The sequence below is a fragment of the Zalophus californianus genome, chromosome 8, assembly GCF_009762305.2.
Source record: "Zalophus californianus isolate mZalCal1 chromosome 8, mZalCal1.pri.v2, whole genome shotgun sequence".
In the NCBI taxonomy this organism is placed as follows: domain Eukaryota; kingdom Metazoa; phylum Chordata; class Mammalia; order Carnivora; family Otariidae; genus Zalophus; species Zalophus californianus.
In genome coordinates, this window is record NC_045602.1 from 50,067,214 (window position 1) to 50,089,045 (window position 21,832).

Genomic DNA, 21,832 nt, shown 5'->3' on the forward strand with positions numbered 1-21,832 from the left:
ATATGGTATTTTTCTTTTTCTTATTCAGCTTAGCCTTATACTTTAGATCCATCCATGTCATTGCAAGTGACAAGATTTCTTTTTTATGGCTGAGTAATATTCCACTGTGTGTGTCTGTGTATGTACCACATTGTCTTTATCCATTCATCTATTGATGGACATTTGGGTTGCTTCCATATCTTGGCTACTGTAAATAATGCTGCAATAAACGTAGGGGTGCATTTATCTTTTCGAATAAGTGTTTTCATATTCTCTAGGTAAATACCTACTAGTGGAATTACTGGATCATATGATAATTCTATTTTTAATTTTTTTGAGGAACCTCCATATTGTTTTCCAGAGTGGCTGCACCAGTTTGTATTCCCACCAACAGTGCAAGAGGGTTCTTTTTTCTCCACATCCTTGCGAACACTTGTTTCCTTTGTTTTTGATTTTAGCCATTCTGACATGTGTGAAGGGATATCTCATTGTGGTTTTGATTTGCATTTTCCTGATGATGACTGATGTTGAGCATCTTTTTATGTCATCTGTTGGCCATCTGGATGTCTTTGGAGAAATGCCTGTTCATGTCCTCTGCTGATTTTTAATTGCATTATTTGTGTGTGTGTGTGTGTGTGTGTGTGTTTGTATTGAGTTGTAAAACCCCTTATGGGATGTCATTTGCAAACATCTTCTCCCATCAGTAGGTTGTCTTTTTGTTTTGTTGTTTCCTTTGTTGTGCAGCTTTTAATTTTGATGTAGTCCCAATAGTTTACTTTTGCTTTTATTTCCTTTGCCTCAGACCTATCTAGAAAAATGCTGCTATGGCTGACGTTAGAGAAATTATTGCCTGTGCTCTCTTCTAGGATTTTTCAAGTTTCAGGTCTCACTTATTTCCATGTCTTTAAGGGACTTGTGTGGCTTCTTCCTAATCCTGTTTTAAGCTTGTCTGTGGACTACTTTTTGGGAGTCGAGGCCATGTCTACATCACGCATGTGCATCCTTCCCACTCCCCAGCTTCCCAAAGAGATTAGACCACTGGTTGGGGAACATCAATATTCTGTGTTTATTTTAAGCTAAGCTACATAGTAAAACTATGATTGCTTATTCTTTTATGTAGATTTTTGTTTTCCTTGGAATTATCTTTTTTGGGGTTGTTGTTTAGTTTTCTTTTCTTTTTTTCCCTATATAGCTGTCACTTATTCAGCACCATTACGGTGCCTTAGAGAATCTATCAATTAGATCTCCCTGAAGTCTTTCCCAGAACCTCTGGCCTCCAATCTGGACTGATGACCCTGTGTGTGTCATTCAACAAACCCTTATTGAGTCAAACACATGCTACACATTGTGTTAGGCCTGGCAAAACAAAGGGATCAGGCAGGGGTGCCTGGCTGGCTCAGTCAGTGTCTGAGCCTTCTTCATAGCCTCCTTCTGGGTTAGGAAGGGAGCCTTGGCGGCACCCTCTGAGCTGTGCTTGGAGGCAGGGTCTGCTGTTTAACTTGGCCTCTGCGGAAACCTGCTGGGGAGGCAGCTGGTCCCTTACTATATTGCTGGGGCTTCCCTGAATTTTGAATGAGGCCGATTAGCACCTTCCCCCCCCGCTCAACTCTGGGCTTTAGCTGTCATTCCAGGCTACAGGATTAATTAAATGCTTTACGTACATTATTAAGTTTATTAATTCATACTTTTCAGAAGTGGTTATCCGGGTTATAAAATGTTGGTTCCATTGTGTGATGATAAATGCTCTGAGGCTTCAATCTTGAAGAGAGGGTAGCCAGAGGAAAATCCACCAAAGGCTAGAGGCCCCTGGCAAGCTGGAATGAAGCTAAGAGAAGGCTCTCAACCCAAGGTGCCTGGTCTGCTGGGAGTGTCCGGGCATGCCCAACAGCAACTCTAACCAGACCCCATCTCCACAAAGCCCAAGGCCGAGCTGTCATCATGGCCTGCTGTGTTTGTAAAGAAAGGCCATACTTTGGGACGTCTGGGTGGCTCAGTTGATTAAACGTCTGCCTTTGGCTCAGGTCATGATCCCAGGACCCTAGAATCGAGTCCCATATCAGGCTCCTTGTTCAGCGGGGAGCCTGCTTCTCCCTCTGCCTGCAACTCCCCCTGCTTGTGCGCGCGCACTCTCTCTGACAAATAAATAAATAAAATCTTAAAGAAAAAAAAAGGCCATATTTCATTCCCACAGCCCATTTCCCTTGACTGATGCTTTTAGATAGAGGCTCCCCATACACCTCAGGAGAGACATCACATAGCTCCCTGAACATCTCCAGATGGTAAAGAAATGACCCTCTGCTGCTTGCTTTACTATGAATCAATCAGAAGTTATTTATTTTCTAAAAGTATAAAAACACATACAAAAAAGGGACTCACTCGTGGCTAGACTTCAGAAATGATATCATTGTGACAAACATTCCTGTGGGCAAGGCCGCTGTGGAGAAAGTATTGCTCCCAAACCATTAATAATCCTAATCACCACTCTGCCTCAGACTACTTACTTACTACTTCTAAATTAAACATAGACGAGGAGTTAAGTTTTATTAAATCAGACTCATAAAAGGATTGTGCTTCTTCAGGTTGATAAAATATAATTCCAAGACTGTGAGGAAAATAATCTTATATCAGTTCCAGGGAACTTTTCTCCCCAAGAGCTGATTGGTCACTTTCTGTGGAAGAAAAGAAAGACAGGAAAAAAGTTAGATATTCTTGCCATCAGAGGCAGGCAGCCAATCCTCACCCCAGACGTGCTGCTGAAGAGACCAGTGGGGTTCTACCCAAATCTTGTTTATTTTCCCTAGTTACAGAAACTATGGTAATTATGCAAAAAAATTCTTCCTGAAGTGTTTAGGAAAGATGATCTATATAGTCACTATCTATTATTTCTGTACAGATACGGATCACTTATGATCTGGATAGGCCCATCCATCCATCAGTTCAAACATACGAGCACAACAAGAGGCCTGGCCTGTGACGCTGACCCACTGGACAGGCCATGTGGCGCCTGGGGACCCCCTCCTCGAAGGGCCCGGCCCAGCCCAGCTCCAGGTGTGCTCCAGAAGCAGTTCTCCAATCCCACATCGGTCTGGTATAAACTTGTCTTTTGGATTCTGACTTTCAGAGTCCTCTGGTGGTGAAGTGAAGGGGTTGGGAAGGAAATGAGAACAGTGAAGGATATGGACCTTCAGGCATGGTAGCCTGCCTGGCTTCTCAAGGAATATACTGGTAGCAAGTTCCCTGGCCTCGGAGGGTCTGGGTCTTGCGGCACCACTGATTCCACTGGGCTACAGGCAGGAAATGGTGGTGGCTTTGAGGCTCTGAGTCCCCAAGCTGCCAACTCTTACGCTACACTCGGACACTTTCCAGTTTATTTTACAAGCTCTAGAGGTATTTGACTTACCAATAAGGGGCACAACACTACCATTTGGGACTCTAGAATGAAAATCCAACAGTTCTGATAGATTTGGACGTTTCCACCATGACTCCTAAGTATAGAATTTGGTTTTGTTCCAAATGTATGCCTGGAAGGTGCCTTTTCTAGATTCACCTTTTAGATTTTTTTATTTGAAGTCTAGTCAAATGAAGGTGCCTTTATCTTCCAAATTTCAGCAGTGGTACAATGCATTATAAGCTTAAGTTTACTTCCCAGATATGGTTAATTCAAACAGGTCAGATGTGTTTCTCTCAATTTCTCTTTCCCCTGATAAACCTGATGGATCCTGCTCAAGGGCTGACTGACCTTCTTGAATAGCTGAGCTCGTAGCCGGTATGACTTATATTCCAGTCTCCTCTTCTCCTCGTCTCTCTTTCTCTGAACTTCTGGAAGCTGCTCATAAATCCTTAGGAATGGTGCCAGCAGGAAAACAAAAAGCAGTGAGGTTACCCAAACACAGAGGGACATGATCTCTTTTCCCCACGTCCCTAAGGTCTCCTGCTGTCAGGGCATTTAGATCTCAAACATGGCCTGGGGCCTCTGTCGTGGGTCTGCTTCCTGTTAGACGGATGGACACAAAGAACGCTGGCCTGGGGTGCTCATGATCTGGGAGGGCAGACAGATGAATAAAAACATTAAGAAATCCTGCTTATAGTGGTTACTTCTGAGAAAGGAGTGGGATAAATGGGTGGAGATAACAGCTTTTTACTCTATATGCAAAAATGGACAGTTTCAATATAAAATAATAGCATGTATTAATTAGTATATTTTTAAACACACAGAAAATAACAGAAAGAAAAGTACAATAATGGCCCTATGTACAAAATGCTACACAGAGCTCCAAGAAATGAAAGGTGGGTCTTACAGACAGGAGCAGAGGGGATGGGAGGAGAAGGGAGTATGGTAAGAAAGAGTCAAGGCCTCAAAGAGAGGCCTGCAGGGGGTCCTGCGGGAAGCAGATGAGATGAAGGTGACGTGGGCTGTGGAGGGCCTTGTAGCCATGTGAAAACCTTGGGCTCTGTCCTATCAAGGATTGGGTGCCACTGATTTTAAGTAGGGAGGAACATGATCAAACATGCATTTGATAAATATACTCTAATTGGAAATGATCTAAATTTCCCACAAAAGAAAAGTTAAACAGATTATGGAATATAATGGAATTATTACAAAGCATAAAAAAGATATTTCAAAGAATCTGAGAATTTTTAATGATATGGGAAAATGTCACAATATATATGTTGAGCAAAATAAAGCAGGCTACAAACCTGTATATATAGTATGATCAACAACTTGAGAAAAAGTAAGTGTGTGTGAATACAGGTCCCTGCAAAACCCCCACTCCTGCCAGAAACAGGACTAGTGTTAGTTCAGTTTAGATGGAAGGATGATCAGTGACATTTATTTTCTTCTCATTTTCTCTATATTTTCCAAAGCTTCTATAATTTGAAAAAAAAAATCATTGAAAATGACATAGAGGCTCTGTGGAAAATAAATGAGAAAAAAATAAAGAGCAGAACCAGGAAGAACAGCGTCCTCTGAGAGTGGGGGCCAGGCTGCACCAAGGTGGTGAGAGCAGGTTCCAGAGCAATCAAGAAGCCGAGTGTCCAGGATGTGCTAGCTGGCCCCATGTGTAGCAGGGGGTCACATGGCTAGAGGTGACTGCTCCCCAGCTCTCTAGCTGGATGAGGGGGTGGCCCAAGCAAGTGTGGGAGTAGAGAACGGGGAGGTCGGTTTTGGATATGGAGGAGATGATCACTAACTGAAAACACTACAGTGGAGGGCAGGAACGAGACCAAAGAGGAACATACCTACATTTTTTAAAAGTTGCTGTTCATGAAAACCACATGTGATATCACCTCACACCTGTTAGAATGGTTATTTATTTATTTTTAAAGATTTATTTATTTATTTATGTATTTATTTGACAGAGAGTCAGGGAGAGAGGGAACACAAGCAGGGGGAGTGGGAGAGGGAGAAGCAGGCTTCCCGAGGAGCAGGGAGCCCATGCGGGGCTCGATCCCAGGACCCCGGGATCATGACCTGAGCTGAAGGCAGACGCTTAACGACTGAGCCACACAGGCGCCCCTGTTAGAATGGTTATTATTTAAAAAGCAAGAGAGGAGAGGCTGCTTCTCCCTCTCCCTCTGCCTCTGCTGCTTCCCCTGCTTGTGCTCTCTCTCTGTCAAATAAATAAAATCTTAAAAAAAAAAAAAAAAAAGCAAGAGATAACAAGTGTCCGTAAGGATGTAGAGAAAGGGGAACCCTCACGCACTGCTAGTTGGGAATGTAAATTGGTTCAGCCCCTGTGGGAAAACAGTGGAGGTTCCTCAAACAATTACAAATAGAACTACCATAAGTAACCTAAGTGTTCATCAACAGATGAATGGATAAAGAAAATATAATATATTATTATATTATCATTCAGTCATAAAAAAGAAGGAAATCTTTCCATTTGCAACAATGTGAATGGAGTTTGAGGATATTATGCTAGGTGAAATAAGTCAGATAGAGAAAGGCAAAACTGTATGATCACACTTATATGTGGATTCTAAAAACATCAAACTCACTGAAATGGACAATAGAATGGTGGTTGCCAGGGGCGGGGGATGGGGATAACGAGATGTTGGCCAAAGGGCACAAAATTCCAGTTATAAGAGGAAAAAGTTCTGGGGATCTAAGGTCCAGCGTGGTGACTCTAGTTAGCAATACTGCAGTGTGTGCTTGAACTCTGCTAGACCTTTAATGTTCTCACCATAACAGTGAGAACACCCCCAGCACCCCACCAATACTACTACCACCAACAAAATGGTAATTATGTGAGGTAAAGGAGACGTTAACTAACCTTAGTGTGCTAAACATATTGCATATACATACATCAAATCATCCCATTGTGTATCTTAAACTTACACAATGTTATATGTCAATTAAATCCATGGGATTCTCATGACCGATACATGCATACTGCTAATTAATCGCTAATGCATGCAATGGCACAAAATTCAGCAAGGATAAAAAGGCAAAAAATTAGTCTCTGTCCTACTTCTATATGTTAGTCATTCAGTCCTTCTTCCCAAAGGCAAGTGCTATTACCGTTTCCTGGGGTATCCTTCCAGAGATATTCTATGCATATAAAAGTATATGCATCTATATAGGCACAAATATGTTTTAAACACTGCACATGGTAGCAGTGCACACTGCTTGAAACTTGACTTTTTCTTTTTCTTTTTAAGATTTTATTTATTTGAGAGAGCGAGAGCACAAGCAGGCAGAGCGGCAGAGGGAGAAGGACAAGCAGACCCCCCGCTGAGCAGGAAGCCGACACGGGGGTCGATCCTAGGACCTGAGCCGAAGGCAGACGCTCAACCCACTGGGCCACCCAGGCACCCCAAACTTGACTTTTTGTGAAGCTTCATATGTCTTAGTATTTCATTATTTCTCACTGTATTGCATAAATTCCTGGAAATGTGATTGTGTGGATAAAGGGTAATGCCCGAAATAAACACTTATTTCAAAATATTCATATCTTATGTTTTAGGTATCTTTATTTATATTTAGGTTTCTAACAAAGAGAAGCCTGACTAAGGCATGCAAATTAGTGGGAATTCTTTGCATCTTTTTATCTGACTCATCCATACCACAATCTGCTATCTATTTTTCTTTCCTTTTTTAGTGCTATAAATAAGAAACTTCTTTCACAACTAATTTTCTCATAACGTTTTAACTTGAGCATAACGTCTTTATTCTAGGGGCAAGCCAGAGCTCCTGATCACTTGGTGGCCTTATTTATACTTTTATAATTACTCTTATTCTTTTGGCCTTACCGTTTAGACCTCTGAATCATTTCCTTCTTCCCAACAGGCCTGTTCTTTCGGGCATCCAGGAAGCCTAAGCATGAGAAGAAGGGGTTTTCAGTGGCTACTGTCTTAACAGGGAAGGGTGTGTCGCTAAAGAACTGTGAGAAGGAGCTGCTAGGACTTGGTGTCCCTACCTTGAGCTGACAGTACTAGGTGGTGAGCACTGCCCAAGACCAAGGCCAGGGTTAGACTATGGGGCCTGTGACAGCAGGCTCCTGAAGACACAACACGCTGCAGCACAGACCAGACAGTGTGAACAGAAACACTGGCCGGTTTATAGTAAGGCTGTGATGAAAGCAGTAGGTAGCACTTGGTAGTTTTCACAGCGTTCACATATTGTTTTATGGAGATCTTACACCTAGCGGAATTCTTAGGAGCACAGAATCTAAAGCGAGCCCATCAGGGTTCAAATCCCAGCTTAGCAGGTGTATGATCTTGGGCAAGGGACTTAAGCTCTCATTGTTTCTGTTTTCTCATCTGTAAAATAGGGATATTAAATAGCATCTGCCTCAGAGAGGTGTTCTAAGCACTGAACAAGAACCGTGCCTGGGCCAAACATGTAAAGGTTACATATTATTATTATTATTATCATCAATACCATTACCATCATCATCACTCTCACCACAACCACCACCACCCTATGAGGCAGGCAATCCTGGAACGTGCTCACAGACCCACAGCTGCCTTATAAATACACCATTCTCACCGCACACTCTGGTTTCTAAGATGCAGGGACAGGGCAGGAAGCCTTGGGCTTGTGTGGACCACGAGAGCACTGAGAGCCGCACGGGGCAGGTTCTGCTGCCCAGGGAGAGTGGAGTCTCAGCAAGAAGGCAGGCCCTTTCTGTCCCTGTGACTGGGATGGCACCGAGCAGCGCCCGCCCCCCCCCCCCCGGGTTGGGAAGCAGGCCGTGCCCTCTGCAGCCATGAGAGGCAAGTGAAGAGGCAGAGAGTACCTCTCTTCAGGAGCGGGCGCGTGGCGTCCCGGCAGCCCTGCCGCTCCCCCGCGGTGTCGAACAGGGCCTCCCGCTCACTCTGCAACATGTTCTGCAGCTTCCTCTCCTGGACTATTAGCTTCAGACGCTTTATTCGCTCCCCAGAGCGGGAGATGAAGTCAGGTCTGTGAAACTGAAGGGATTCCTGACGGGGGAAAAAAGGCCCCCGACCTCACGTTAATGATGCAATCTGTTCTCCACGGGCTTGGAAAACAGCACTGGCCCCACCGTGGTTTGAAGAGCCTGTTTCTAGAGTTGCAGAAAATACCCAGAGTTGAAGAACAATCTAACAACTCTCTGTGGGGGAGAGCTCCAGGAGGAAAATCAAAGGGATCAAAGAATGCCTCCGGAGTAAGCCAAGAAGTAAGACTGTGGCAATTACAACTCGCCCAAATATCGATGGGCTAGAGCTCAGCCTACTGTGCTATTTTAAGTTTCCCTTCAAACAAACACATTATTAAATGACATTTCTTTCAGCGCCCAAGGTCCATATAAAGACGGGACTTTGTGCTATGCAGGAACAGGACTTATGTAAATGGAGGAACACGCATACGGCTGACACTCTCTGGAGCACTCCACGTGCAGGTATCCACGACCCCAGTGAGCAGCGTCACAACATCCTCCCTTCTCCTGCCTTGTCCCAGGTACAGAGGGCAACGCCCAATTTACAAGGGTTAACAGTGAGGCAGACTTTGATTGACGATGAGAGTGGGAACAGACGAACTGCGAAAGGGCTAGAAATGAGGGTTACGGGACTGTTCTTTGGAAGGCCTAGTCACAGTCTTAACTTCTTTGTATTTCCCCTTTTGACCTTCTTCAACATGCGGCTAAAATTAACTCAGGGTCACCACACCTGTAGGGTTGCTCTCACAAACGGCTTCAGTGGGTCTCTCCCTGGGCTTGCTAGTGACCCGTGGTTGTCCACGTGCTGTCCCTGCCGGTTCTGTTCCCGCAGCGGTTCCCTCCACGGTTTGGTGTTGGTTATTGGTGCAAACCAGCAGATACCAGGGCCATGATGCTTGGGCAGGTTTTCCTTAGGACCAGACTTCACATTTTCCACGGGAACAAACCATGAAACCCCTATGGGAAATATTTTTAAGAAAGAAAAAAGATTTTTCATTCTTCTCATCAAAGATGTGTGTAATATAGGCTCTCAGGGCACTCAGCTGTCAGAGGCCACCAGGATGCCCCGGAGTTTGCTAAACTGCAGGCATGACTGTAATTACAGTGCTAGATACTTTGAAAATGTGCCAAGGTAGTGCTCAGGGAAATGGGGTCAACATAGAGTCATTTAGAAATAAAGAATCTTAGCATTGCGAGAGACTTGAAATTCATTAGTTCTTTGGCTACAAAACTGGAATTAGAAACTGACCTTCACAGCAACTGTGTCTGTTCTTCCTTAACTTTTTGTCCCCAAGATAGCTGGCGAGAAGTCTTTTCTCTTCTATTTTTTCTTCTGACCAAGAAGTCACATCACTGTCCTCTTCTATTCTAGTCTCGCTAGAACTTGGAGTTGGGAAAGTCATTCCAACATCTCGAGTGTGTTTTCTGACACCGTTCACAATCTCCAAATTACCTGAGGAGAAAGATCCACAGATATCCTGGGAGTAGCACAGATATCCTGGGAGTAGCCTTGCGACTTAGTTAGCATGTGTATTCAATTCAGTAAATGAAAACTGTAAGCCTTCGAAAATGCAGGCTACTGCCTCCTCTGGGTGGTGTGGAGGGGTGTGAGACAGAGAGACAGAGGCAGGGAGGGAGAGAGAGGGAGGGAAGAAGAAAGAAAGAAGGTTTTTATTTCTAAGTCAATTTAGATATTAAAGGGAAAAAAACAACTAACATGGATTCAATGGGTAAAGGATTTCAGTTGTTTTTTTTTTTTTTAAAGATTTTATTTATTGGGCGCCTGGGTGGCTCAGATGGTTAAGCATCTGCCTTTGGCTCAGGTCATGATCCAAGGGTCCTGGGATCGAGTCCCGCATCGGGCTCCCTGCTCCTTGGGAGCCTGCTTCTCCCTCTGCCTCTCTCTCTCTCTCTCTCTCTGTCTCTCATGAATAAATAAAATCTTTAAAAAAAAAAAGATTTTATTTATTTATTTGACAGAGAGAGAGACAGTAAGTAGGGGGAGTGGGAGACGGAGAAGCAGGATCCCTGCGGACTCGATCCCAGGACCCTGGGATCATGACCCGAGATGAGGGCAGATGCTTAACCAACTGAACCACCCAGGGGCCCCAGGATTTCAGTTCTGACCCCAAATGAGAAAGACAGTTAATGCTTATAGTCCTGGCAGTCACCCAGGTAAGGAAGAGGTTGACAGATACAAAGACAAGACCTAAGGGGGGGGGGAATCAAGGGCAACATTTATTTTTGTTACATAAAATCAAAAGATATAGAAAAACGTAAATGAAAAGCCTCCTTCACACTCCTGTTCTCCATTCATTCAGTTTGTAACCCCAGAATTTTTTGCACACATTCAAGCAGCTATCTTCTTTTATTTTTTAAAGTATTTTGCTTTTTCTTTTTAATTATCAATGTTGGAGATCCTGTCATATTAGTAGAGAGAGTTTCCTCACCCTGTGTTTCATTATATGGATGTATGATAATTTATTTAAGCATTTGGCTATTGATGGGTATCTTAAGTTGATTTAACTTTTAGTTATAATACAATGGAATATTACTCAGCCATCAGAAAGGATGACTACCCAACTTGTACAACAACATGGATGGGACTGGAGGAGATTACGCTAAGTGAAATAAGTCAAGCAGAAAAAGTCAATTATCATATGGTTTCACTTATTTGTGGAACATAAGGAACAGCATGGAGGACATTAGGGGAAGGAAAGGGAAAATGAAAGGGGGGAAACTGGAGGGGGAGACGAACCATGAGAGACTATGGACTCCAAGAAACAAACTGAAGGTTTTAGAGGGGAGGGTGGTGGGGGGATGGGTTAGCCTGGTGACGGCTATTAAGGAGGGCACGTATTGCATGGAGCACTGGGTGTTATATGAAAACAATCATGGAACACTACATCAAAAACTAATGATGTACTGTATGGTGACTAACATAATAAAATTAAATTAAAATTAATTTTGGCTATAATAAACACTACTTCAATGATTAATTCTGTACACTTGTCATTTTGCACATATGCACAACATATCTATAGGCTAAATTCCAAAAATAAAAGTGCCAGGTCAAAGTAATTTTGATTGAAACTGCCAAATTGCTTGTCTTAGGGATTGCATTTCCAGCCTGAATTATGAGAGCACCTACTTCTTTACACTTGTGCCCACAAACTTATTATCAGACCTAGATTTCTGCCAGTCTGATAGGTGAAAAATGGCATTTGAGTATAGTTTTTTTTTTTTTTTTTTTAGAGAGGTTTACTTTTTTTTTTTTTAAGACTTGTATTTATTTCTTTGACAGAGAGAGACACAGCGAGAGAGGGAACACAAGCAGGGGGAGTGGGAGAGGGAGAAGCAGGCTTCCTGCGGAGCAGGGAGCCCGATGTGGGGCTCGATCCCAGGACCCTGGGATCATGACCTGAGCCGAAGGCAGCCGCCCAACGACTGAGCCACCCAGGCGCCCCGCATTTGAGTATAGTTTTAATCTTCATTTTATTGTGAGGTTGAGTATCTTAACATATGTTAAAGATCTACTTGTATTTCAATGGAAATGTTTAAATTCAGGTAACTTACCTGCTTGTACGCTCTTGTTTAACATTTGTACATTTTGCTTGTTGCCAACGGTAGAGCTTGAGCTACAGAAACTACTGGTAGAAGATGAAACAGAATCAGAAGAAATCACATTGTTTGCCACCTGGAAAACCAAAAGAGACCCTGTTATTACCTGCAGTCAATGGCACAGTCACCTACAGGATAAGAAAACATATAAGCCACCAAAAGCTCTTTCTCATTTGATTCCAGTTGTTGAGATCAAGTTGCCAGAAAGCTTGTGACAATGGGAACATGTTCCCGCACTGTTTATAACAGGGAGGGGAAAGCTGCTGTGGTTGGATAACTGCCTGAGCTGTTTTAAGAAGGGAAGACATGTTGGCTAACTGAACATAATAAAAACAAACAAACAATGACTCTGAAAACTCAAAAAAATAAAAATAAAAAGAAGGGAAGACATCAAGACTGGGAATGTTCACAGCACTTGAAAAAACTCTGAAGAAGGTGTTAGCCAAAGATTAGGCTGGTGGGTCTTCAGAATGAAATTCTAAAATTTTGATGAGAGATAAAGAGGGCTAGGAATGACTAAAGAGGGTGGGGAGCTGCAGAGGGTGCTCTCCAGTAAGATCAGACTCAGATACTCATACACAGGTAAATACAAAGAGCTAAAAGACCCCATGAAAAGTCCCAAATGACTGGAGTATTGCAAAAATTATTAAAGAACCCAAAAAGGCCTTTATAATTATGTTCAGAGAAACTAGAGCAAAGAAGGGCAACTTCATGGATTGAAGTTGATGGTGGGATGTTAGTGAATGACAAAAAGATGACCAAAATGTATAAAACAGTGTTTCTTAAACTTGTTCATCACAACAGTCTCCTGGGGTAATGGGTCCTAATCCAGAACAATGAGGTAGTGTCTCTAGGGGAGGGGTCTGGGCATTTATATTTTTCATAAATGCCAGGTACTTACCTACTTAAGCAAGTTTGGTAAAGGTGAACTGAAGGCCAGGTTAGGAAAGGAAACTGAGAATGTCTGCTCCCTGAACTAATAAACTGTATTCCAGGGCCCTTAAGAAATTGAAACAGTTTCTTTTAGAAACTTGAAACAGAGGAGCAATGTTAGATATCTGGGGACAAGAAATGTTTTAATTTTCTTCAGCTCAGGTCATGATCCCAGGGTCCTGGGATCGAGTCGCACATCGGGCTCCCTGCTCAGCGGGGACCCTGCTTCTCCCTCTGCCTGCCACTCTCCCTGCTTGTGCGCTCTCTCTCTGACAAATAAATAAATAAAATCTTTAAAAAAAAAAAAGAAATGTTTTAATTTTCATGGTGCGCCTTGGTGGCTCAGTCGTTGAGCGTCTGTCTTTGGCTCAGGTCATGGTCCCAGGGTCCTGGGATCGAGCCTCACATCACACTCCCTGCTCCGCGGGAAGCCTGCTTCTCCCTCTCCCACTCCCCCTGCTTGTGTTCCCTCTCTCACTGTGTCTCTCTCTGTCAAATAAATAAAATCTAAAAAAAAAAAGTTTTAATTTTCAAAAAGATAAGCTTGCAAACTGGTGGATTTAACAATGATGACATGTAAAATTCTAGAACGGATCACCAATCTAATAATTTGCAAGCATTTGGAGGTCAAAGAAAAGATGAGCACATTTCAGCTAGTGCTCAGGAAGACAGGCAGAATGAGCCCTGCCAGGTGAGCCTGTTTTTTTCTAGTAGATATGGTCACTAACTGGTAAGCCAAAAGAATGAGGAGTTGAGTACAATTAGGTTTCAATACAATGACAAAACTTGTCGTGACATCTTTGAGGGCAAGATGGAGTTATGTGGGTTAAATGATAAAATAAGTTGGTTGAACCACTCTTACCCAAATGTTATTATTAACACAGAAAGGCTTTTAATGAATGTTTTCCTTGATTCAACAGCAAGTACTTACTAAGTACCATTCGCGTCCAGTTACTTGGTTAGCTCTGGCTATTCCTTCTTAACATTTTATATATCAGTGTCTTGGAGATAGGGGGAGTAGGTGATTTCTTGTATGATGCATATCTGAGAGGGCCTAAATGACTGTCAAGATCCAAAATAATAAACAGGAATGATGCCAAATCAAACAAGGGGTAATTGTAAAGCCCTACACATTGGGCAGGAGGAAGGGAGCCTGCTTCTCCCTCTGACCCTACCCCCTCTCGTGCTCTCTCTCACTCTCTCTCTCAAATAAAAGTTAAAAAAAAAAAACACTTTGATACAGTAGAAAAAGCTCTGTGTCTGGAGTCGGAAGACATCCTCCCTTGACTAGCTGTCTCTACTCGAGAGCACTCTCTGTGTCAGTTTTCCCAGCTCAATAAGGGAGCACCTGCATTTCTGAAAGTACAGAAGTGTTAGAAAGAACAAATGATTTAGGTTACAAACTGCAGAAAACTAAAAAAAAACCAAGAGACTACTGTGATGTTAAAAAACCCAAAATGTATGAGGATAGAAAGGGTGGTGAGGAAGATAGGCCTGACTGGCAATATACTTATACCTCCTCTGTAGCTGTAAGAGGAGAAAGCTTGCTAGGTGCTGAAAGGGACTGACTTTCAGGCTAGATTGTTAAGTATAAAAAGCAAAGCTGTCAGGTTTGTGAGAAAAAGAAAATATATGCAGGTATTTGCTTTTTTATGGATAAAATACCTGTGCAAGAAAAGAACCCAGATTGGAAAGGAAGAAGTACAACTGTTTTTATTTGCAAATGACATGATCCTGTCCATAGAAAATACTAAGGAATCCATTAAAAGAAGTCTTAGAACTAGTAAATTTAGCCAGATTGCGGATATAAAATCAAGAAGATAAAAAAATATCAATTGTATTTTTTTTTTAAGATTTTATTTATTTACGAGCGAGAGGGAGGAGAGAGTACGTGCATGAGCAGGAGGTAGGGGTAGAGGGAGAAAGATTCCCCGCTGAGCATGGAGCCTGACTGACCCAGGACCCTGAGATCATGACCTGAGCCGAAAGCAAGAGTCAGATGCTTAACCGACTGAGCCACCCAGGTGCCCCCCCAAAAATCAATTGCATTTCTATATTCTAGCAATAAACAATCTGAAAATAAAATTAAGGCAACAATTCATAACAGCATCAAAAAGAATGAAATAATTAGGAATAAATTTAACAAGAGAAGTGCAAGGCTTGCACACTGAAAACTACAAAACACTGGTGGGAGAAATTAAAGATCTAAATAAATACTCAGACATTCCACGTACGTAATTTAAAAAATGGGCTTAAGGGGTGCCTGGGTGGCTCAGTCGGTTAAATGTCCGACTCTTGATTTCGGCTCAGGTCATATTTTCAAAAGTCCTGGGACTGATCCCCATGTCAGGCTCTGCGCTGGGCAGGGAGTCTGCTTAAGATTCTCTCTCTCCGTCTCCCTCTGAACCTACCCCCTGCTCTTAAAAAAAAAAAAAAAAGTATGAATTCTATGGTATACGAATTATACTTCAAAGCTGTTTTAAAAATCTCTGTGAAGGGGCACCTGGGTGGCTCAGTCATTAAGCATCTGCCTTCGGCTCAGGTCACAGTCCCAGGGTCCTGGGATCGAGCCCCACATCAGGCTCCCTGCTCGGTGGGAAGCTTGCTTCTCTCCCACTCCCCCTGCTTGTGTTCCCTCTCTTGCTATGTCTCTGTCAAATAAAATCTTAAAAAAATAAAAAGAAAAAAAAAACCTCTGTGAAGATGTGCAGGAACTAGTAACACTGAGTAGCTCTAGAACGGAGAGCTACATGCCTGGGGCGCAGAAGTGGGAAGGACACTATCAAATATTCTTTTATACATTTAAAATTTTGTACCATGTAATTGAATTCCAGTTTAAGAAGTGAAAACAAAACAAAAACATACAGAGAAGAGTGTAGCTATAGAAGTTTCATGGCTCTGGTGAGCTCAACAGAAGTAAAATATATGTTAGGCCAAAGAAACATTCTAGCCACAGAAAGGAAGGTGATAAATCTGCTCTGTCAACATGCTCTCATCATCTGAAGCACAACATGCTTAGTTCAAAGAGACATGTTTAAAAATAAGATATCAGCAAACTTAAGAGACCCAGGAAAGCTGCCAATTTATAGGCAATGGGAGTAGAAAGCATGATCTGCGAAAAATTGTTCAGAGTGAAGACCTGAGAGGAAACACTTCCGGGAAGAAAGCGGGAACCCAAGAGGAACACTGGACCTATTTCCTGTGCATTTTGGGAGCAGAGCTGGGAACACAGTCAGGAGTGCAATGATTGCAGATTTTGATCTCTAGAAGGTAAGACCTTTGATAATGGAGTCTTAGACACCTGAATGAGCTGCCCATGCACAGTGAGGGAGTGGTGGAGCTCTCTGCAAGCAGAAGCTCCAGTGCCTTGTGGTGCAGATGCAGCAGAAATGATGGTCCCTTCCAAGCCTGAGTCTCCTGAACATCCCAAGGGTACAACCAGTCATGGTATGCACCACTGGGTGTGAAATACACGTTTACATCTGATTCAAGGAGGAGCCTTGGTGTGTGTTTCTGTTTCTAGTTCAAATCTTTCAGAATAATTCCTGCCTATAAAAAGTCAAACATTTAAAAACAGAAAACAGTCTAAAAATAAATTCCCTCACAATATATTTAGTTAGACCTCTAGGACGGTGAAAAACCAAAGAACAAAAAAAGTGTTTTCAAGGATGTGCAGAAGCTGGAGCCCTCACAGACTGGCTAGTGGGAATGCAAAATGGTGACAGTACTTTGGGTAACAGCGCAGCAGTTCCTCAAATGGTTAAATGTAGAGTTACCATATGCTCCAGTATATATCCGCTCCCAGGCATATGCCCAAAGAAATGAGAACATACACCCACACAAAACTTGTAATGAATGTTCCCAGCAGCCTTGTTAATAATAGCCAAAAAGTAGAAGAAATCCAAATGTCCGTTTACTGCTGAGTGGATAAATAAACTATGTAATGGAATATTATTTGGCAATAAAAAGGAATGAATACACTGCTACAAAGTAGATGAACCCTGAAAACATTAAGTGAAAGAAGCCCGTCACAAAAGATCACGTATCATAGGATTCCATGTATACGAAATGTCCAGAAGCAGCAAATCTATAGAAACAGAAAGTAGATTAGTAACCACAACCAGGGGCCGGGGCAGGGGTGAGAGGTTGGGAAAGTGCAGAATGACTTCGCTAGTGTGTACAGGGTGTTCTTAGCGGGTGTGGAAAATGTTTTACAATTAGATTGGGGTGATGGTTGCACAAGTCTGTGAATAATACTAAAACCCACTAAACTGTACACTTTAGGCGAATTTTATGGTATGTGAAAAATCTCAAAAAAGCTGTAAAAATATATTTATTTATTATGCAAACCGAAATAATGTAGATTATGAAGCTTATTTGGAGAACAAGGCTGATGTTCTGTGGTCCTCTATCTCCTTAACTGACATAAGAACAATGGAAGGGGACCAACGGTGTCATTTTCATATAATAAAGTGTGAACAATCCCAACAAAAACGTGGGCACTGGATGTTGTCGGATTGACGCAACACTACCCACACTGTGATGAGGGCCATGATGACAGCCATAGAGTCACAACAATCATCAGAACACATTAGGCCTCACTGTGTCTGACAGGCTGTGCCGATGACCCCCCAAGAGACAGCACATCAGTTTTGCTGAATTCATTTATGGATGCTGTTGGTAAACCAAAACAGTTACTCTCCTTAGTCCATGGGAGAGTCCCAGGCATCTCCTCAGACGATCTCATCATCCCTTAGGGCCTGGGTGTGAATCAGCTCACTCAGTCCTCTTCAATGAGGCTTACATGAAAAGATTTAAGTGACTACGAATCAACTGACATTAGCCATCATGGTTTCAAGTTTTCTGTTGCACAGTCTTGGAAGAAGACACATGCTGGCTGGCTGCCTGCTTCTGTTTTAATTTCTATTATTATGAGCGCAAACTCACCTGCTGATGCCTGATTCCACAATGGGAAAAGAAAGAAAATTAACTCCTACCATCTCAGAGATATATCGGGCTTTTTCAGTACTTTTTAGTTTAATTAAAATCTAGGTGAGACTCAATTCCCACATTTATTGATCAGAGATACCTTCAAATAGACCCCACCCCCCAAAAGCTTTTCAATTAAAAAATTACTTTTTTAGGTAGAAATTGAGCTTAGGAAAATATATCCAATAAAGGAGAAAGGCCACGTTTCCTTACATGACTCTATATAGCTATTCTTCAAAAGGAAATGTGTTATTTCCACCTTCTGCCACTCAGATGCCTGCTGGGAGATGCTTTTCTTTCAGAGGAATGGGTTTATGCTGGTTCACTTATAACCACTGAAGTTTAGGACCAGAGATACACATTGATAAGACAGTGTCAAAATAAGAACTATAGTCTATGGTACCATAGGACAGTCTGTTCTTGTGAAGAATTTTTAGATATAAGCAGATCACGTGTCAACTGTAGTTTCAATAAAATTTTGATACAGATTTAATTCCCCAAACACAAAATTTTGATATAGATTGTACGGACAGTATTTGTTTGATAGAGATTTTGATATAGATTTATTGATCAGAAACCTGATTCTATCAAAAATTTTTATATCAAAAACTTGATATAGATTAAAGTTTACAGAAGCTCAGGTGGTAACTGTTATTCACCTTTAAAGAATCAGAACTGGGTATTTTTTTCTACAAGTCTGGTAGATGAGAACTATGAAAAATCCTCCTCAGAACATTAAAAAGGCATTGTGCCTGCATAATAGGTCCCCAGAAAATTTCTTTTATTTTGTTAATCTTCAGACCGGAAGACTTAATTTCAATTATTACCGGTGGCTCAGTCGGTTAAGTGACTGCCTTCAGCTCAGGTCATGATCCTGGAGTCCCGGGATCGAGTCCCGCATAGGGCTCCCCGCTCCGCGGGAGTCTGCTTCTCCCTCTGACCCTCCCCCCTCTCATGCGCTGTCTCTCATTCTCTCTCTCAAATAAATAAAATCTTAAAAAAAAATTTCAATTATTACCTTATTGAACTTGTTCAAATATGCCATTTATTTAAGGCTATATATTTCTCTCCAAATATAGATTTAGTCACATCCCATAAGTTTTGGATATGTGCCTTTACTGTCTTTAATGAAAAAAAAAAGTGTATTTTCAATTTTTAGTCCTTCTATAACCCAAAAGTTTAGAATGAGGTTTTTAAAAATTTTATCTACTTAATGAAAAAAAAATTATAGTTGTTAAATTCCAACTTTATTGCATTGTGGTTAGAAAATATAAGCTTAGTTATAAATCTTCTACTTTGGGGTTTTGTCAACATTTTGCTTAAGTACAATTAATTTTTGTAAATATTCCATGGGCATTTGGAACAAGCGTGGATGCTGTGTTTTTGGAATTAAGTTTTATGTAGATATTTTAAATCAATCTTATTAATATTGCTAGCAAAATCTTCCATATCTTTTATCTGTTACATGTTAAAATCTGAAAAAATCAATTAAAGTAGCTTACTCTTGTACTTATCACATTCTATATTATAACTGCATCTGGATGAATGGAAAATGAATGCATTCTGGTTGAAAGCACAGCAGTAATTTTGAAAGTCTCTAAAAGACTCTTCCCTCCTTTTGACATTACAGTGGGGATAGGATAGATAGATTCTCAAGACAAATAACATTTAACTAAAAATGAAAAAAAAGGGGGGTACCTAGGTGGCACAGTGGGTTAAGTGTCCGACTCTTGATATAGGCTCAGTTCATCTCAGGGTCGTGAGACGAGCCCCGCATGGGGCTCCGCACTGGGCATGGAGCCTGCTTAAGATTCTTTCTCCCTCTCCATCTGCACCCTCCCTCCCCCGCTTGCACACACATGCACGCTCTCTCTCTCTACAACCAACCAACCCTTGGTATAGAAATTTGTATTTCTAATCTTCTGGCCGAACTAGAAATTATTGGCAGAAAGTGGAAATATAGGAATTTCCATGCATTGCAGTTAGGATACAGACTGGAAAGCAATTTGGTACGAATGTAGGAAACTTATATAGCTTATGATCCAAGAATTCCACTTCTGGGTATATATGGCAAAGACAGTTCACACAGATCCAATGAGGGGTATGGACAAGGGTGTGCACTCCCATTGTTTGTGGTGATGGGAGCTAACAGCAACCTGGGTGCCTACTACAGGGAAAAGTACGTCGGTGAACTGGTAGATGCACTCAGTGGAGTACTATATGACAATCAGAAACCTGATTCTATATATATGTCTAGCAATGTAGATAGATGTTAAAAACACAATGCCTACTGAAAATAAGAAAAAAACGGATGTACCTTTTATATAAATTGAAAACACAGGCACACACAGAATACACATTTTGTAAGAACTCTTGTAAGCCAAAAGATTTTTACATAACAAGACCAGCCGCCTACGGAAAAGTAGGAATGAGGATGCAATGTGGGGATAAAATTTTAAAGAGAGGCCATGAACCTAGGAGTACATTTAACTCAACCCTCAGCACCCGAAGTTAAAAATTTTTTTTTTTTTACTTTATCTTGGCATAGAAACTGTGTATAATACTTTTCTACTCCTATTCTTTCACTCTGCTTCTAGAAGGATTTATTATGACTAGATTGGAGATACAAATAGGTATTTTAGGCAGAAACTAGAACACCATGAAAAGCTTGAGAATCTCCCTTTCCAGCTTATAATTAACATTCTGTGTTTGATCAGTCTGGCTTACCTCACTTTTTTATTAATGTCAAACAAAAACAACTTTAATGGTATCTTATTAGAAAACACACGCTTCTTGTAAAAAAAATCAAAAGACACATTATAAAGGAAAAAAAATATAAACCCATAATTTTAAGATAATTAGTTAATATTTGTTCCAGTCAATATACACAGATGTATATATGACATATATGGTTTACATCTTGCTTTTTATCTCTTAACATATAATGACACGTATCTTTCAGGTTCCAAGATACTACTTTTGATTGTTGTTTCTTTCCATATAGGAGTGTGATTGTAACGACTGATATGAAATCAGCTTGTTTTATAAAAATCTAAGAATCACTGGTAAACATTTACTAAATATTACTAAAGCTCTCATTTTATTCTCTCATGGAGACCCCTTTGTTTGGTAGTTATGTGTTGTGCATTTGCCCAGCTGCTGGAAACATGGTATTTGGCTACATTAGAACAAGGACCTAATGAAATATATCCAAGATCGAGGGCGGAGCAGGATGGCGGAGGAGTAGGAGACCTAGATTTTGTCTGGTCTCAGGAATTCAACTGAATAGGGATCAAACCATTCTGAACACCTACGAACTCAACAGGAGATAGAACAGGAGAGTAGCAACAACTCTCTGAACAGAGAAGCGACCACTTACTGGAAGGTAGGACGTGCGGAGAAGTGAATCCGAGGCGATATTCGGGAGGATAGACGGCGGGGGAGGGGCCTCCGCCGGCCGCTTCTGGCAAGTGCTAGAGCCGCGGAGCACAAAATCGGACCTTTTAAAAGTTGGCTCGGCGGAGGGACGTCGCTGCAGTGGCTAAGCGGGGGGTGGAATCCTCCCGGGACAGTGTGGTCTCAGGACCCTTGGGGTCACAGAGAGACCGGGGGTGCCTGAGTGCGGCAGAGCTCCCAGGTGTCGGGGCGGGGAAGCCGGCTGCAGATACGGAGCAGAGTCGCGGGCTCTCAGCTCGGGGTTGCCATAAACTGTGATCTGTGGCCCAGTCGGGGCACGGCTCCCCCAGCAAGGACCCAACAAGCAGCAGATCCGGGGAGACTCCCCTTCCTTCCCGGGGAGGAGCGGTGCGGGAACGCACTGCAGGGATCTGCTGGGTTTGGAGACTCCGAGCGGGGTCGGGTGCCAGAGATAGCAACACTCGATCACAGGCCGGGTGAGCACGGAG

General features: G+C 42.1%; 1 protein-coding gene across 4 annotated transcripts in view; it reads right to left on the reverse strand.

The window, feature by feature from the left end:
• Positions 1 to 2,296: 2,296 nt before the first annotated feature.
• Positions 2,297 to 21,832, reverse strand: part of ALMS1 (ALMS1 centrosome and basal body associated protein) — a 204,113-nt gene continuing 184,577 nt past the window's right edge. For 3 of the 4 annotated variants that reach the window (XM_027620974.2, XM_027620976.2, XM_027620978.2), the window contains 7 exons: positions 11,961 to 12,081; positions 9,634 to 9,837; positions 9,115 to 9,341; positions 8,223 to 8,406; positions 7,234 to 7,297; positions 3,719 to 3,818; positions 2,297 to 2,648 (listed from right to left, as the gene is read on the reverse strand). In XM_027620974.2, coding sequence (XP_027476775.1) covers positions 2,604 to 2,648; positions 3,719 to 3,818; positions 7,234 to 7,297; positions 8,223 to 8,406; positions 9,115 to 9,341; positions 9,634 to 9,837; positions 11,961 to 12,081 — 945 coding nt within the window. In that variant the 3' untranslated portion in view covers positions 2,297 to 2,603. The other variant, XM_027620975.1, reaches the window with a different exon arrangement.